Genomic DNA, 18,257 nt, shown 5'->3' with positions numbered 1-18,257 from the left:
TACTTATTAGGAAATAGGAAATGGGTTGGCTTTTATGGTGGGAATTTTATTTCGGGCAAAAGCTTACAATTCTTAGTCTGTGAAATGTCCAAATTAAGGCACCGTTGGAGATACTTTCTCACCAGAGTCAGCTACGGGTGATTCTGTGGTCCTGCCATATGGCAAAGCAAGATGTTGGCCGATCTCTGCCAAGGTCTCTGCCTTTGCCTCCAGGCTCACCGTCTTCCTGATCCCAGTTGTGGGCAACCAGGCATGAGGCTTCTCTCTTTCTGGGCCTCCTCTCTTGGTCTCAGCTGCTCAGCTTTCTTCTTTAGTTCAGCTGTGGACTATAAGGCATATGGCCATCTCTTCAATCTTGAGCTGCTGTGTGGGCCTGAAGCGGCCTCCTTCCAGCCCCTGTGCTCTGCTGAATCCAGACTGAAGGCTTTCTCTCAGCCTCTCAGGGCATCTCTGCCTTTTTGCAACTATAGACAAATCTGGAGTCCTCTTTCTGCTTTCACCTTTCTTTCACATGGCAGAATCAAAATGAGAGCTTCCTTTTTCTGTCTCTCTCTCTTTCTCTGTCTCTGTTTACATAAATCTCCAGTAAGAGGGTGGAGACCCAATTTGAGTCAGGTCTCACTGACATAGTCCAGTCAAAAGGATCCCACACACACAAGAACGGATTAGTTTAAGAACATAATCTTTTTGGGGGAGATTTGTAAAAGAACTTCAAACTGTCAGTCACATTCAGTAAAATAGGAAAAAGGGACTAAGTGATGGAGCAAGATTCTTAGAAATGAAAAGTAGTAGAATTTAAGATTCAATTACAGATAGATGCTTTATGTAAGAAACATACGTTTTCCACCGAGAATTTTTGGGATGGCGATAAGGACAGTTCACAACTAATGAGGTAAGTTCACAAATTGGTAGCTTCAGTTATTTCTTTTACAATAGAAGACAATTTATGCTAAGAATTGTGTGAGGCAATTTATGTTAAGAAATATATGTCAGGCACTTCTACATTTTTCTGAACTCTATTTCTCTGATACATTGGAATGATTTTTAGGAACACCTCCATTTAAAAAAAAAAACAAGAGTGGGAAAAGAAATTTTTTTTGTATTTTGGCCTTTATAATAAGTTTATTATATTTATTAACATTTAATATACCTTTTTTAGAGATAACAAACATTATTTCTAAATCTGAAATCTACCAGAAATATGAATATTAAATAATACAATAAAAATTTTATAAGGTGATTTAGAAATGTGTAAGTGTTAAAGTGAATGTGAAAGGGAGCTCACCACAGACCCTCAGAAGGATTGTCAAATAGTCTTGTATGTTTAATTAAGGGTTTAGGTTACTGTTGGAGTACAAAGGAATGCAATTATGGCATTTCCTCTCATTGTCCTTAGCAGCTTAGTTATAGGAATAGATGACTATTGATCCAAACCAGATGCATCAAGGAAAATGAGGTGAAGCAAATAAATTGAGTCTTGGAAGTTGCTGAAATGCAGTTTTTAAAGCCAGGGTTATAGGAGACAAGGAAATCAATTTTGGAACTGAGGTATTGATTGCGTCATCTGTGTGTCCAGTGAAGTCATTCAGGATAATAGATTGGGATGGAAAAGAAAAGAAGGGAAATAAGTCAGAAAGCAAAGTCCCAGTAGGTATGGAGGACTGACCAGGGGCATAAATAGATAAAGAGATAAAGAAAGATGGAGGGTAATTTGAACCTTGAATGAGGACATTTTCTATTAATGTGAAAACAAATCTGAGAAAGAGTAAGTCCAAGAAAAAAGTATGTCAAGCAAGTATACAAGGGAAAGAGAATTTCTCCCTAAGGTAAAATTGTTTGAATCCTGTCTGTCTAGGCCTTCTGACTTTCATAAATATGGCCTTCTTGCCAAGCACAGACAAATTAAATGGCCTAGAGACAATTAAAAATGTGGACTTGGATCTCATTACATATTTGTCCATTTAGATAGGATTATTTTAAGTTTCAGAAGAAAATCACAAAGAGAAAATGTATAGTGAAAGAGTGAGAAGGGGGCCTAGGATACACCTAACACCTATGCTTAAAATGTGGAAAAAGGAAAAGGATCCATGCAGCAAAGAAGGAGTAGTCCACGTGATAGCAGTGAACTAATATTAAACACATACTCTTGCTTCTTTTTTGGGTTAGCTCTTAGCAGCTGAGAAATTCAGTTAACTAGAGATTAACTAGAGTAATATATTTTCATAAACATGTATGATACGAAAAATTAAAGGAAATTTTGTTAGAATGCAAGTGTTAAATGATTGTAAAAAACAAGTATACTATTTAAAAATAGGCCAACTATTCATAATATAACATTGAGATGTTTTTGTATAAAAACAGGAAGTTGATAAACTACTTTGTGAATCTAATATATCAAATTTTTATGGGAATGCATTAGTTATTCATGCCTTTTTAAAAGGAGGAACTAGAATGATTTAAACTAATACATAATTTTATTTTCCTTGTACTTTCAGACAGGCAGAGTAAAGACATAATTATCCTTATGATTAATTTGAAGATGAGTGACCTGTAAATAGGTGTTCACAGATGTTGTTAAATTTTAAGAAAAATAGAGCCTTATTTATTATGGGAGACCTTTTTCTGCTTCACACTATAGTAATAATATCTACTGAGGTAGCATAAGAAAAAGACCCAGTAAATTATAAATTATAAATTGAGCTAATATGAATGTTTTATGTCTTTTAGGTTGTTTTCAAACCTCTTTTGAGTCATACAGGGATCCAGTCACAAGATGCAATGCCACTTTGCTATCGAATGTATTTTGGAGAACACCTCTCATTTTCAGGAACTTTGGATTGCCTCAGAGCAGATATCGTGGATTCGGACACAGCCAAAGAGAGAAAAGGCAAAAGAGCGAGAAGGTGTCTTTTGTCTTGTTGTTATGTAAAATTTTGTGCAAAGGTTATAATATCTGCTTTTTAACTTTGCTTTCTTCTATTCCTAACAAGAAAGTAATTTTATTTTATTTTTATTTTTTATTTTTTTAAGATTTATTTTTTATTTCTCTCCCCTTTCCCCACCTCTCCCCCCCAGTTGTCTGCTCTCTGTGTCCATTCACTCTGTGTTCTTTTGTGTCCAATCATATTCATGTCAGCAGCACTGGGAATCTGTGTCTCTTTTTGTTGCGTCATCTTGCTGCGTCAGCTCTCCGTGTGTGCAGAGCCACTCCTGGGCAGGCTGCACTTTTTTGTGTGTGGGGCGGCTCTCCTTTCAGGATGCACTCCTTGCCCGTGGGTCTCCCCTACATAGGGGACACCTCTGCGTTGCATGGCACTCCTTGTGCGTATCAGCGCTGTGCATTGGTCAGGAGGCCCTGGGTTTGAACCCTGGACCTCCCATGTGGTAGGTGAATGCTCGCTCTATCAGTTGAGCCAAATCTGCTTCCCAAAAAAGTAATTTTAATATCTTAAAGAGAAGATAGTTTTAATTTAATACGAAAATAGTAAGTAAATTTTCTTATTAATTTTTTGTTGATTTTTATCAATATATAGTAAAACTTATTTTCTGGTATATTTTCCTGCCATGTTTGACCATGAATGAGAGTCATCCAAAGTGTACACTTGATATATACACTCAGCATTTTTTACTTGGCTGTTACAGCAGTTGAATTTTTATGTCTTTATGGATTATTTTATATATTTACTGAGAATTTATTCCTAACCTTTTGAGTTGACTTGTAGCAGTTAGTTTCTTGCATTGGAAAAATGGTAGAAGTCATATTGAAAATGTAGCCATCAGGAATAAATATACAGGGAAGTTAAGTATAGCATGGTAAGAATCATCTTTCAGTGCCATTCTTTATTGCCAGTATAGATCTTCAGTTTCTTTACTGTTTGCACAGAAAATAATATTCCCAATAATAGGTTTTGACTAATCTTTTGGGAACTTGGAATTCCACTTGAGGTGTGCTTAAGTATGTAAGCATAATGGAATATGAACATAGGTGGCACTTATGACAAGAGGTTTTTATAACTGTCTTGGTTTCATCCTTTTTTATATGTATTTAAGTAAAATGTATTTTTCATTTGAAGAATTTTAATTTAAAATGTTAAATAATTAAACAAAATTAGTTTTTATAAAATTCTATGGTAACTTTGTATAGAAGAATGTAGCTTTCATAAAAATTTTTTCAGGTCTAAGTATCTGAAGATTTTCTAATCAGGGAATATGGAAATTGCATTGTCTGTTATATACAGGTGCTCCTTGCTTTTCACAGCAGTATGGGGACATAAAAATGACTATGCAGGCTGAAACTATACAAAGTGATATTAATAATCAGTGGGAAAAATTACAATTGTTCCATGACCTTTAAAACTGTTTGTCAAAACATTAACATCTCTCTTACTGTTCATTATAGATGTATAGGGAAATGAAAAAATAGTAAAACTATTATTTATTTAGTGTATTGTAATGATGTAAAACATTAGAAACAGAGAATTAAAGTGTTTTATTTCTTTGTAACAAAACTTATCAAGCATAGTTTGAACAGTGCTTACCTTCCTATCATATAATTTACAATACAGAATGAGCCCCTTTAATGTACTTTTGCTCAATGTCTTATTCCTTTTTAAGAATGGATCACCTGCCAACATTTTATCCTTTATACTTTCATTGTTGTGAAATATATCCGAAAAGTCCTTTACTGTGAAGTTTTTGCCAGCATCACTTCCCTCTTTTTTTTAACATTTGTTTTTTGTTGATAAATTCTCCTTAACTGAGTTCCTCTAGCTGCCTTTCTACTTTCTCAAACAACAGAGTTGCCAACTATTTCCATGGTCAGCTGTTTTTCCTGTAACTCCATTTATATCCAATTGAATTTCACTTCTAGAATTATCATTTTTATTTTCTTTGCTTTATTTTCATCTTTGTTGGCCAGTACCCTCTTTTGATTACCCATGTTTATAAAGTATCACATAGTTTATGACTGGAAGGCAAGGATGCAACACAGTTGCATGCTATATTGTCTATGTATGGACTAAAATAACAGACTGAATAACAAATGTCCACAAACTGGCAGAGTTTGAAAGAAGTGATGTGATTGGTCAATGATCATAATGTGTATCTGTTATTTATGTAGTGAGTTTGAACTGAAGAGCTATCAGTGAAGTTTGTACTTCATGTGCTTACAAAAAATTTTAGTTATTGTGGCAATTAAAATTTGAATCATGTTGTTAAGGGGCCTGGTGTTGTTTAACTACACCGTGGTGACCAAAATTCATTTATATTGGAACCAAGTGAACCTAGCCACCAAAACATTTAATATCTACATATACTCCCTAATTAGAATTTTAAAATCTGAGCTAATGTTTTAGCCAACTATCATATATGTATGTGTGTTGTGTATGTATATATGCATGTTAAATTTGTATATATGTATGTGATATGAAAACACATGTGTATGTAGCTTCATATATATTATTAGACATAAATATAGAAATAGAGAATTATTTGGATTATAGTTATGGTCTATTTAGCCTACTAAATACCACAGGCTAGACTTTCATCTGGCCACACTTCCTTTTTTATGTTCCTAGATAGGTTGAGTGACTCTCTAAATTTATTGCATTTGGTCTAGCTCAACCTATCATCCCTTTAGATTTTTCCACTGTTATCATAGCAGCTCTGAGTGTTCTACATTCTTACTACTAACCGATGATTAGCTTTCATTTCTCAGATCTCCTATAATTCCATCTTAAATTATTTTTTGTTTAGAAACCTTCATCACACCAAACTTTTCCTGGTCATTAATTTCAGTCTTCTCTAGGTTTTGTGTATTTTTGGGGGGTAGCACATTGCTAATTATGCTAATTATTGTACATACTGTTGGGCTGTGGTTTCTTATGTAAACATGTATATAACTCTCCTGCTAAAGCCAGGGCAATTTTAAATAATTCAGCATAGGGTCTGGCATGGAGCAAGTGTTGATAACTATTAATTTCTTTATGTCCTTATCTCCAATGAAAATAGTTGAATATATTAGAGACTTAATAAATGCTTTAAAAATTTTTTTTAACTTTTGGCACTAGTGCCCATACCTGTTCTTTACCTCTACTGGCTGCCTTTGCCTTGAATGACTGCTTCATCATATACCCAGATTTTTTTTTTTTTCCTTTACCTGAATCTCCTCTTTTTAAGACTTTCTTTCCACCCTTACATGGTTTAGATTTTTGCTTTTGCTTAATTTTCTAATTTCTGCAGTTGTGGACTATTTTCCTCTCTTTTGGGTTTTCCTCTCATCTGCTCTAATTATCAAAATCCAGTTTTTCCTTCTCTGATCGCATGCTTAGTATTGATTGTAAGTTCCCTGTGATATCATATATTTTCTCAAATTGTGCTACAATGTGGGATTTTTCTTATTAAATAAGAACTAATAATATTCATTAAGGAATTAATGTCCTCTAATTATAAATTATTTATGTTAAATTGAGAACATCAAAACAGCTCCTTATTTCTTTCATTGAAAAAAAATCCTGTGTTTACTTTGATCTGTATAATACATATTCATATTATACTTGGAAAGAGAGGAACAAAGTACCTTTTTAACAACTTTAGTGCTTATGCTTATTGTTTGGTGGTTGACATTTATTGTTATTAGTAGTTGGCTTCTGGAAATCTAAGATTTTTGGGCTTTCTAATATTAAAATTGATTATGATATTCTTACCATGGAAATCTTTAGATAAGCAGAAGGATTTGCCAGATAATTTATATAAAGCTTTATGTTTTTGCATGTGTTATTTGTTTGTTTTGCTTCCTCACCTGTTTTAACTTGGCAAAGTATACCATGAGGTTTTCATTTCTAATAACAAAATTATTTTAAAATATTAAGAAGTTAACTAAAAAGTTCACAGAGGGAAAGAACTAGTTAAGGTAGGAATCCTAAGTTTAGTATCAATAAAAGCTCTATATGAAGAACACAAAGCTCATAATTACGAAAAATCGACAATTTGGAAGTGTTCAAGCATATTAGTTGTACAGCCACTTGACAAAAATGTTATAGAAGGACTTCAAGCGTCAGTTTTATTGTCGGATGAATTGTGAGACCTTTAGAGAACATTCTAATCCTGGCTTCCTTACCAGTGAGATTGTTAGATCTTACTCTTAATGAAGTCACTTAATTTTTGTAAACCTTATTGTTTGCTTTGTTATTTAAAGGGTCCTAATGTTAGATGTGAAAGCACTTTGAGAGAATTTAAAGCACTCTGCAATTATTAGGTAGTCTTATGCCTCAGCCAGATTACCACAGTGATATACTGCAAGGATGGCGAGAAAAATTGTTTTATCACCTCACTGAAATAGTGTTTTTTAAGGCTGATTTTGAAGCTATGTTAGTCAGTTTTTATTAAAATCAAGAAGGAAGACTTAAGGCTCAACTTCCAGCTTCTAAAAAGGCTGTCCTAGAGGAAAAGCATGGTCTGCTTGGTCTTTTGTTTAAAATTATTTAAAAGGTTTGTAACATATTTCAACTTGGAGATTATTTTGCTTATAAATTAATAAAGATTGGCAGTTCTGGGAAAGGAGTAAAACTTTGTCATTTTCTTGTCTTTTTTTTTTGCATTTTTAGACAGGGCCATGTGAATATGCCTCCACTTGAGTTCAAACCAGCATTAATGTTGGAAACCTTTAGCATCAGTGCTGTTGTAATGGAAAAATCAATGTGCACACCTCAGAACTCAACCAGTGCCCTTTCTTTTCATGATCTCAACAAGCGTTATTACAATACCTTTCATTGCAACTTTACTATTTCCTGTCAGTCAATAAGCCAGCATGTAGATATGGCTTTGGTTCGTCTTATTCATCAATTTAGCACAATGATAGATGACATCAAAGCAACTCAGACTGATATTAAACTTAGCAGATATACAGCTGGATCAGCTTCCCCAACACCAACTTTCAAGACCAGAAAACACCGGGATTTTCGCTCATCAGATTTCAGCCGCAGTTCTAGAGGAAGTCTTAATGGTGGCAATAGAGTAAATAATGCAAAGAACAAAAGGACCAACAATGAGAATAACAAAAAGGAATCTCGAAACAAAAATTCTTTAGGAAGATCTGAAAGAAGAACTTCAAAAGTGTCTAGGAAAGGTTCAAAGGATGTGGTAGAGCATATGACTATTCATATGGATGACTCTGATTCAATTACAGTATCAGAGCAAAGTGAGCCTTCAGCAGAGTGCTGGCAGAATATGTATAAGTTGCTTAACTTCTACTCACTTATCTCTGATCCAACAGGAATATTGGAAAAATCTTCAGAAACATTTGGACCAGCAGGTAACAGATCTTTTCATGTTTTAAAATTTCCCATTTAGAATATCACTAATATAGAAAAAAAAAACTTTTTTTAAGACAGCAGGCTAATAATCAGGTTGTCCTAATTTTATACATGGATAATTGAAATGCACAGAAATTGACAGTCACCAAGAAGAGAAATTAGTAATGGCATTTGGATATTCTGCCACCCCATCTCCTACCCTCCCTTACTCTTGCGCAGTATGTAAGTCGAGAACTCAGACTGATTTCAAATATTCAGCTATATATTAAGTTTCAATAAGGCCTTGGGAAAATGTTGAAAAATTTAAATTCATTTTGGTAGGAAGAAGAAAAAAGGGCTACTTGGGAATGTGTAAGGAAAGTGAAAATTTGAAATGTCCTTACATTTTGCAGTTTTTGTATCTAAACCCTGGTGTATTTCCATTTACTTACAAAGGAGTTCGCAGCCCTACAGAACCAACATGTAAAGTGGTGTTTGAGAATGAGCAAGACAATAACAGTTTGACTAAGACACAGAGGAAACGTAGTTTGGTCACTTCTGAACCTCAGCATGTTACTCTAATAGTATTTGGGATTGGCATGGTGAACCGCACACACCTGGAGGCAGACATTGGTGGGCTAACAATGGAATCAGAACTAAAGAGAATTCATGGCAGTTTTACCCTTAAGGAAAAAATGAAAGGTATGACATTTTTCTAATTCTTTAATGCTACTTTTCTGAAAAACCAGTGCCATGTCTCTGAAATTCCACTTGGCAATGTTTCTTCAGAAAATAGGAGTTCCCAAGTTCCAAGGTATGGTGCCAAGAGATTTGAATGTAAATGAAGATCAGTGAAGAGGTAGCTTTACTATCTAATGAAAATATTTGGGTACATATAGATGTAAGATAATGTTCTTTATGCTCAGTGGCATTTATTCTTTGACTGTCTTTGAATATCAACTAGTAAGATGTGTCTAATATCTGAAAATTTTACCAAAATAATGAAATTTGTGAAATATTTGTTTTTCTTTATTACAACTATAGAAATCTTATAATCCAGTATTCATTTAGTATCACTTAAATAGAGATCCCCTTAAACATTTCCTAGATTAGCCAAAATGTACCATGTATCTTGAGTATGATCATGCCACCTAGGGAATTTCACCAAATCTAAAGCAGCATCAATTTGAAGATGTACCATTATTTTATATATCACAAAGAAAGAAAATAATGCTGCCATATATTGGTCAGATGTCATTGATTGTAAGATGTAAACCAATTTGAGAGATGGTAAAAGTAATTTCTTATTAGAATCATTGGTTACAATATTTGGACTCTGTCTTAGGCATTTTAAAGCTATTAATGGAGCCATTTAGAAACTGAGTAGCATGAAAGTGAAGTATATTGTGAAAATAACTTTATAGGTTATATTACATGAAAAAGAGATTATGAATCATCATCTGTTTTTATTGTTAACGTTACAATTGTCAAATATGTAAGGTCTAATTAAAGTTGCTTTCAAACTACTTTTCATAATATACCCAACTTCATCTGTTATATTTCATACCCTGAACATTTATTATGTAACAAATTTTAAATTAAAAAACTGTATATCCATTAAAGAAATTCCTCCTAAGAAATTAGATGGATTATAAATTGCTAAGAAAAATGCAAACACATCCCCATCTCTGCATAGAAATATAGGTAAGAAATATAAACAATACACAAAAAGAAATTTCAGATGACTAAACTAACATAAATATTTGCTCAACCTCATTGTTACCCTCCCCCCCCCAAAAAAAAGAGAGAGAGAAAGAACCATTTTTTAAATTTGTTTAGCAAAACTTAAAAATGACAGTGCCCAGTTTTGGTGAGGATGAGGTAAATAGTCATTTTCATTAATTTATAAATTGATATAAATTGGCTTAAAACTCCTGAAGATTAGCTCAATAGTTTATACCAACAGTCTTTAAAGCACAACTTTGACTTAGCAATTTCATGTCTACAAATCCAGGAGGAAGAAATAATCAGAATTGTGATTCTATGCAAAGAATGTACAAAGAAGCTGGCAAAGATCTGTCATTAAAGAATAAGTTATTTACATCCATATGACTGTTTGCAATATAACCATTAAAACCCATGTTGTAGAATTTATTAATATGGAAAACTGTTCATATTGCTAAATGAAAAAAATAAGCGAAAACAGTATTAGTGATTTGATTGGACCCTTGTAGGTAATAAAAATATTTATTTTATAGCTATATTAAAATCATAGGAATTATATGGAGCAAGATTGCTAGTTTATGTGGTTTCTTTTTCTTATTCTTTGTGTTCCTTTGAATTTTCCATGTTTTCTGCCCTACAGAAATATTACTCTGATATTTAAAATGTTGTTAGGCCATTTAATGCTTGAATGGAATTAAACTGTATATTCAGTATTATTCCAGTTTTGATGTATAATATGTGTGTACATATGAATGCATAGAAATAAACTTCAAGGAAATTTTTAAAAATACTTCTGAAATAGTTTAACAGGTTTTATCACAACTTTATAAAATTAACTTTGTCATTGACTATATTATGACTATAATATAATTTTAATATGAAGTACACTTATCTAGAATTCAGATGATATTTTTCCTCACATTTAAGATGTTTTACATCAAAAGATGACTGAAACATGTGCTACTGCTCATATTGGTGGAGTTAATATTGTGCTGCTTGAGGGAATTACACCAAATATACAGTAAGTGTGGATTTTTATTATTTTTTCATACTTATTTGTTACATTTTAGTAGGAAGTTTACACTCTTTGCATGAATCCATGACTGCTCTGTTTTGAGGTTTATAGAGAGTGTTCCTAGATACTGAGATTATGTTATTTAAAAATTACCAAGGAAAATCTTTTTAGAGAAGTGATTTTCCTTTCTAAAATGTTTTACTACTTGCCCCCCCAATAAAAATTGATTCCCAATACATTGTAAGATTTATCTAACAAGAAAAATGATCACAGTACAAATTTTATTTCAATATATAAGATGCAAAAGCCCAATTAAGTCAAATATTTAAGTAAAAGAAAATTATAGGAAAAAAGTATAGACCAGCTGTTAAATTTGCATTAACTATAACCAATAATTTTCCATATTAACAGTATGTTTTCAAAACTTTCCCATTTGCATTTCCCATTTTGCATTTAATGTAAGGAATTAAACTAAGATCTATTAAATTCTTCTAATGGTTAGGTAAGCTTTTTATAGTGAGTATACCATGTTATATATATTTATACATATATATAACTTTCCTTTTGACTCTTATAAGTTCTAATCTTAGATCTGTTCAGAATTGCTGATAATGATTATATTTATACATGGTTTTCAAATCACTAATCTATTATCAATACATTTAACTACTTGACTTTGTTCATACACTTGATAGTATATGTCTTCAGTACTAACTTCCTTTCAGTGGAGCAATTTTACATTCTAACTGTAAAATATGTTTTGACAGTTTAGGCCAGATTTTCAGAATTTGTTCTCTCAACATGATAACTAGTTAATATTGTGTTACTGTTGTCCTATAAAGCATCCATCATGCTAAATACCCAGTTAAATAGAGGATTTGGTTCAGCATTACAAAAATTAAATATTAACCGTAGGTTGACTAAATATGATCAGTTATAGGTACAGTCATATTTTTAAAATATGGATATTATGACATCCTGAACTGGATGTTTATTAACTGGCTATAGCTTTCTGCATTGAGTTTTGTTTAAAAGCAGTGTGCCCAGAGTCTGATATTCACAAGATTTTTGGAAAGCATCTCAGATTTAAGTCTCTCTGGGGTAGTTTGGATCTGTAAGTCTAGAATCAAAGTGAGTATTCTTTGTAATGACTGCCTGGGACCCAGATCACATTTCCTAAACAATCTTTTAAAGACAGACCAGGAAATTCCAGTGGCGAGAGACAAGATCTTTCTCTTTTGTTCATTCATTATGAGGAAGGGGTATTATTGTATAATAATTAATAATAACGAATCAACATCAACAGTTCTGTGAACTGGGTTAATTTTCTTTTTCTGCATTTATTCCTTGGCTTTTCATTTCCAATTTCAATTGAAAGGAAAAGAAACTTTAAAAAATAATTTAAAAGATACTTTGAGCAAAAATTTTTTAAATGGGAAATTAGAAAAGCTTTCCAGATGATTGGTCATATTGTGACTAATTGATGCATGAATGTTTATTTGCTTCCTTTTTGTTTTCCTGCTTTCTCTTCAATCTTCTTCTGTAGACTGGAGGATTTTCCTACATCTCCTACAAGCACAGCCAAACAAGAGTTTCTGTATGTCATATTATTCTTTTTCATGGCTTTGTGATTAACATGGTACTGAATATTTTAAAAGATAAATACTTAAATTGTCTGCATGGCTTTGAATGCATGTAGTTATTATTTTATAGCTTTAACACAGGCCATTTGTTTTAAAACAAAATAGTTTTCAAGAAAGACTTGCAGGTAAGGCTAATTCATACATTGTTTTGTTGTTGAATGGTTGTAACACTAGTTTTGTGTTGCTTGTGCGTTTTAGATATGTTTCTGTCCAAATCTATATTACTAAAAATTCTCATTAATGTTTGACTTGATAATAGAAGCTAAAAGGTTCCACTATGCAAAAGAGTTTACACTAATTATAAAAATAATTGTTTGAATAATTATTAAAACACTAATATATGAAAATATCTGGGCATCTCACCCTAATAATTCTATTTTTAAGAAGGAAAAACATTACTGTTAAAATAACAAAACTGACTTTTGCTATATGTACTTTGACATTTTGAGTGGCATGATTTAACCCATTATATAGCTGATATTTTCTGGCCATAAGTTTTACTGAGTTGTTATGTTTAAATATTCATTATGAGTCTATTAACATGACAAATTTATATCTTACTTAGCATTAGTTATTTCTTTGGACGTTTTCTATAAATTTGAATATGCTAAATAAGTAGATGGATATGTATATTATGTTCCTTGATACCAAGGTGACATTCATTTCATTGTATAGTAATAATATGGCATAGACCATGGGTTCTTAGCAAGAGTCCGTGAGCTTGAATTTAAATAAAAAAAAAATTCTTGTGGGAACGTGTTGATGTAGGTGTGATGTCTTTATTAAGTAATACACAGTATAGTGTGGACTTAGTCAGGGATCCATAGTTTTCCTTTGACTAGTAAAGGGTTCTGTGGAACAAAAAAAGGTTAAGAACCCCTGGAATAGAAAAAATATTTTTATTGCTTCAGCAGCCACCTACAAGTCCTGAAAAGGAATAAATGCAATAATATTGAGGATAGAGAATTGAATGTTTTCTGGAAACAACTCCATTAATGTTATTTTAACAGGTGCAGAAGACCATCTAATTCTACTTGTAGTTAGAGTAGCCAGAGAATATTTCTTCTTTCCTTTTTATCACTGAGTTCTCTGCATGCATAAGCAAAAAAAAAAAATGCCAATATTGCATGCTATTTTAATGGCTCAAGGTCACATTTTCATCTGCTCAAAAATTATTTTTTAAGATTATTTTTTATGAGCTAGGCAATGTATTAGGATCCAGAGATATAACAGAAAACAAATGAGCGGTGGTCCCTGTAGGGATGTCATTTATACTGTCACCCTATCCCCCTTTTAGGATTTCCTAGTGGGAAAATTAAAAATGTAAATTGTAATTACCAAATGGCAAAGGAAATTCCAATGATTTAATTATTGACTAAATAACAGGTCATCACTAAACTCCCTGTCCTTATTGTAGAGATTTTCTTGGCAAAATTGGATTGAGGCAGGCAGTTTAGGTCAGGATGCATAAATTGGTCTACCCTCAACCTGCTTCTAAACTGGGACCTGTATGTGCAAGTAGATGGGGTGGGAATAAGGACAGAGGTAGAGATAACAAGTCCCCAAAGCATACCCTCAAATGGCTTACTCAGCCTGTTGTATGGACAAGGATGCCTATCCTGCCTCTAAGACCCTAAGACTTGGACTCAGGAAGTAAAAGAAGGTAGCACAAGGCCCTGGCCTGATGAGCACTGTGGTAATTATCAATTGAGGCTCACAGAGGATCTGAAGGATCCTGCACAGTAGACTACAACTGATGAAGAATTATTTAATCAGACGTCTTGTTCACCTCCCATGAATATATATTCATGTATATTAGGTATGCCTGGCATGCTACAAGTTGTTTTTGTTTTGTTTTTGTTTCTTCCTTCTTTTACTTTTTTTCCTTTGTTTTTAAAGAAGCTTTTGATTACATAAATGTTACATCAAACACATAGGAGATTCCCATATATCTCACCCCCTCCTCCTCCCACACTTTCCCCCATTAGCAACATCTTTCATTAGTGTGCTACATTTGTTACAATTGATGAACACATATTGAAGTACTGCTTCTAACCATGGTCTTTAGAGAGATTTTGGCTACTGCTTTCTTGTAAAAATTTATATATACTCATGCTGTATGGCCTAGATAAAGTTACTAGTTCATTCAAGAAATATAATTGAATTATAAGTAGACAATTGGCAGTTTATAAACTGTTTGTCAGGGTCTCCTTCCATATTTCAGCATATATTTGATAAGAGTAAATCAGACATTTCTCAACTGTTTCTAGTTCAATTTGATCAACCACCATGTTATCCAACAGGTTACACCATTCACACTGTAGTGGTGGCATCATTTATATACATAGACTACAGTGTGAATAGGACCTTCTGGACTTGGGCAATACAGATCCCATGAAGGTCCCTAGCATTAAACTTTCCACTGAAAACCTCAGTAGAATCTACAGTAGCAGAACAGTCAGCCCTACTAGCTTTTCATTTTGACTTTTGGTATGTAGTTAAAAACCTGCTATTGCATTACATGTTTATATAACTGAAAGTATGGGATAACAAACTTATATGGGTTAGATTATAAAGGTAAAACTGTGAGATAAGTGTGAAATATATTGACCATTTCTGTTAACAGGACAGATTTCTTTGTAAAAGTGTGTTTAGTTTCATTCAGTAAATGGATGCTGTTCATGAGTAGTAGGGAAGTGACTGTATCAGCTCTGTCTCATATATTTTGGCTCATGTTGAATATGAATGTCAAATGAAATATTATTGGTGTTAAACAGTGGTTTTATCTATTATAATATATTAGAAAAGATTGAAAGCATTCTAGAGCCTTCCCTCAGGTTGACTAAACCAATTCCATAAAATAGCCTTTTTTCCTATTAGCAATAATCCCTGATAAATAATTGCCTTTGTAGAGGAAAGAAGTAGATCTCTAGTAATCTTCTTTTAATTTAGCTTAATACCTAGATTTCACTGTCTATAAATAATCAAGACCTCTGATAGAGCCCCTGTTATGGTTCTCGTTGTTTATTCTACTAGAAGTTATATATGATAAATTGATTCTTTTTATCATCCTGAGACTATTAATACATATTGGCAAATCCTCTGCAACCTGAGCACAGATAAATGTATGTGAATTGATCTATAGTTAATGTGAAATTTGTGTGTGTGTGTGTTTTTAAAGATTTATTTATTTATTTCTCTCCCCCTTCCTCCACCCCAGTTGTCTGTTCTCTGTGTCTATTTGCTACATCTTGTTTCTTTGTACACTTCTGTTGTCAGTGGCACAGGAATCTGTGTTTCTTTTTGTTGCATCATCTTGTTGAGTCAGCTCTCTGTGTGTGTGGCGCCATTCCTGGGCAGGCTGCACTTTATTTTGTGCTGGACAGCTCTCCTTATGGGGCGCACTCCTTGTGCGTGGGGTTCCCCTACGCGGGGGACACCCCTACGTGGCACGGCACTCCTTGCGTGCATCAGCACTGCACATGGGCCAGCTCCACACAGGTCAAAGAGGCCCGGGGTTTGAACCGCGGACCTCCCGTGTGGCAGATGGACGCCCTAATCACTGGGCCAAGTCCGTTTTCCGAAATTTGTGTTTTTAGTGTTTTGTTAAATCTGTTGTCAGGAATCCATTGCCTATTTGAAGAATAGCATTTATAGAAGAAGTAGCTTTTATTATCTGGGCATTAAAAGGTGTAATTCATTGATATGGACCTATCCATTGTGTATGTCAAAGCCTGTTTAATCATGGCTTCTACTTACATGTCTTATAATATGCTATCTATGTAATTCCACTGTTGTAGTATTGAGAGTCATTCTTCTGCTTTAGTAATTTCTGCTTGTTTTACAAATACTTGGTGAGCATCTGCCGTGTTCTAGGCCCTGTTTTAGGCACTGAACATATAGCAGGAAATCAAGAAAGATAATATCTCTGCTTTTATAAGTCTGTACCAGTAAAACTTACTAATTCGTAACCAAGAATAGTAACCTTACTCATTATGACTTGGACTTATGTCATTTCTTTGCCACTTGTTGAAAAATATATTAAGTACAAACTGAAAATGCAAGTTTCATTTCTTCTTTCTTCTCAGTCTTTTAACATATTGGATAATTGTTAGTATAATTTCTTTGATTCTTTCTGATTGATTAGATTTTAAGAAATATGGGTATCTTTTTTTTTTTTTCATATTCAGTGTTTGTAATCTCTTTAGTGTAATACAGATCCCTAAAATAAGTTGGAAAAGAAAAGAGTTCTGAATGAAGAAAATAATCAAAATGGAATTTTGTGTGTGTAATGTGTCAGTGTTCATGTGTTTACTTACATGTGAGCACATAGTTATTTTCTTCTATAAACTCTGTTGTAGTATAGAGTGCTAGTCACTGTAAACAGTGTAAAGGAAATATATGTCATTATTTTTAGAAAATATTATTTCAATATATGATTTTAAAGCATGAAAAATCTTAAGTCATTAAAGTCATTCAAATATTTAATGGTATTTCTCTTGCTTTCAATTTTTTTTTCAAAATTCTCTTTATTTTGGGTATATTTTAATGGTCCCCCTTCTCTGTTAATAGAACTGTAGTGAAATGTAGTATTGCCAAGTCTCAAGCCCTCTACAGTGCCCAGAGAGGACTGAAGACAAACAATGCTGCTGTGTTCAAAGTAGGAGCTATCAGCATCAACATTCCTCAGCACCCTGCCACATTACATAGCATGATGGTTCGAAGTTCTCACCAACTATCTAAACAGATCTCAGACCTCATCCGACAACCTTCTACAGTGTAAGTTATTTCTTCATGTTCTGTGATTCTGTATAATACGTCAGTCCATTTGTTCTGTGTTGACAAAAATTTGGAGGAGGATTAGGGGTTACTTGTAAGTATTGACCATTGCAGACAATGGGACAGGTAGAGAGTGGCTAAGACATAATCATGGGGGAATCATATAGTGGATAGCATTCAAAAACTATGTCAGAAATGCAGTTGTCAGATTTCCAAATTGTGTAAATTAAAGCTTAAGTGATCCTAGAGATCTCTGGGCCTCATAAGAGATAGTAATGAAAGCAACCCGTTAAGTTCTAGGCCTATATCTGTCCTAATTTACTTTGAACTCACTGAAATTTATGACTGCACATGGTTTAAAAAATTATAATGGCCATTTCTGTCCCAGGCATGCTTTTGTGCTATCTTTAATATGAAATTTTTATACTGGTTCAAGGGAGAATTTGATCAAGCCACATATGCATTTCAAAGGGTGGTATAGACCTTTTTTATTTTAACCTTTATTCTGTCTGTTTGTAGCCCTTGTTCATGGGTCTACATTGCTGAGTCTTATTCCTGGTCTCCAAAAGCTATAAGTATTGAAGAGCTATTATAATAATGATATGTAAAAAGGTCAAAAATTTTTCTGTTTCCTTTTTCCCGTCCTAGAAAGTAGAAAAACATTAGAGTGTCTTTTGATGTTGTCCTGTATCAGTGATTTGTTTCTTCCAGTTGTTCTATCTAGATCGCTAATTCTGATGTAATATTGATTCAGGTCTGAAGCTAAGTAATAATAAATTAAATATGTTTCTTCTGGGAATAGAA

General features: G+C 33.3%; 1 protein-coding gene across 5 annotated transcripts in view; it reads left to right on the top strand.

Moving 5' to 3' along the window:
- Positions 1 to 18,257, top strand: part of BLTP1 (bridge-like lipid transfer protein family member 1) — a 244,407-nt gene that overhangs the window by 142,493 nt on the left and 83,657 nt on the right. For all 5 annotated transcript variants that reach the window (XM_058293107.2, XM_058293097.2, XM_058293100.2 and 2 more), the window contains 6 exons: positions 2,728 to 2,903; positions 7,605 to 8,311; positions 8,748 to 8,993; positions 10,944 to 11,037; positions 12,578 to 12,628; positions 17,247 to 17,453. In XM_058293107.2, the coding sequence (XP_058149090.1) occupies positions 2,728 to 2,903; positions 7,605 to 8,311; positions 8,748 to 8,993; positions 10,944 to 11,037; positions 12,578 to 12,628; positions 17,247 to 17,453 (1,481 nt within the window). The remainder of the gene's footprint in view (positions 1 to 2,727; positions 2,904 to 7,604; positions 8,312 to 8,747; positions 8,994 to 10,943; positions 11,038 to 12,577; positions 12,629 to 17,246; positions 17,454 to 18,257) is intronic.

This window comes from Dasypus novemcinctus, chromosome 1, assembly GCF_030445035.2.
Source record: "Dasypus novemcinctus isolate mDasNov1 chromosome 1, mDasNov1.1.hap2, whole genome shotgun sequence".
Classification (NCBI taxonomy): Eukaryota; Metazoa; Chordata; class Mammalia; order Cingulata; family Dasypodidae; genus Dasypus; species Dasypus novemcinctus.
This window is presented reverse-complemented; position numbering and strand designations above follow the sequence as displayed.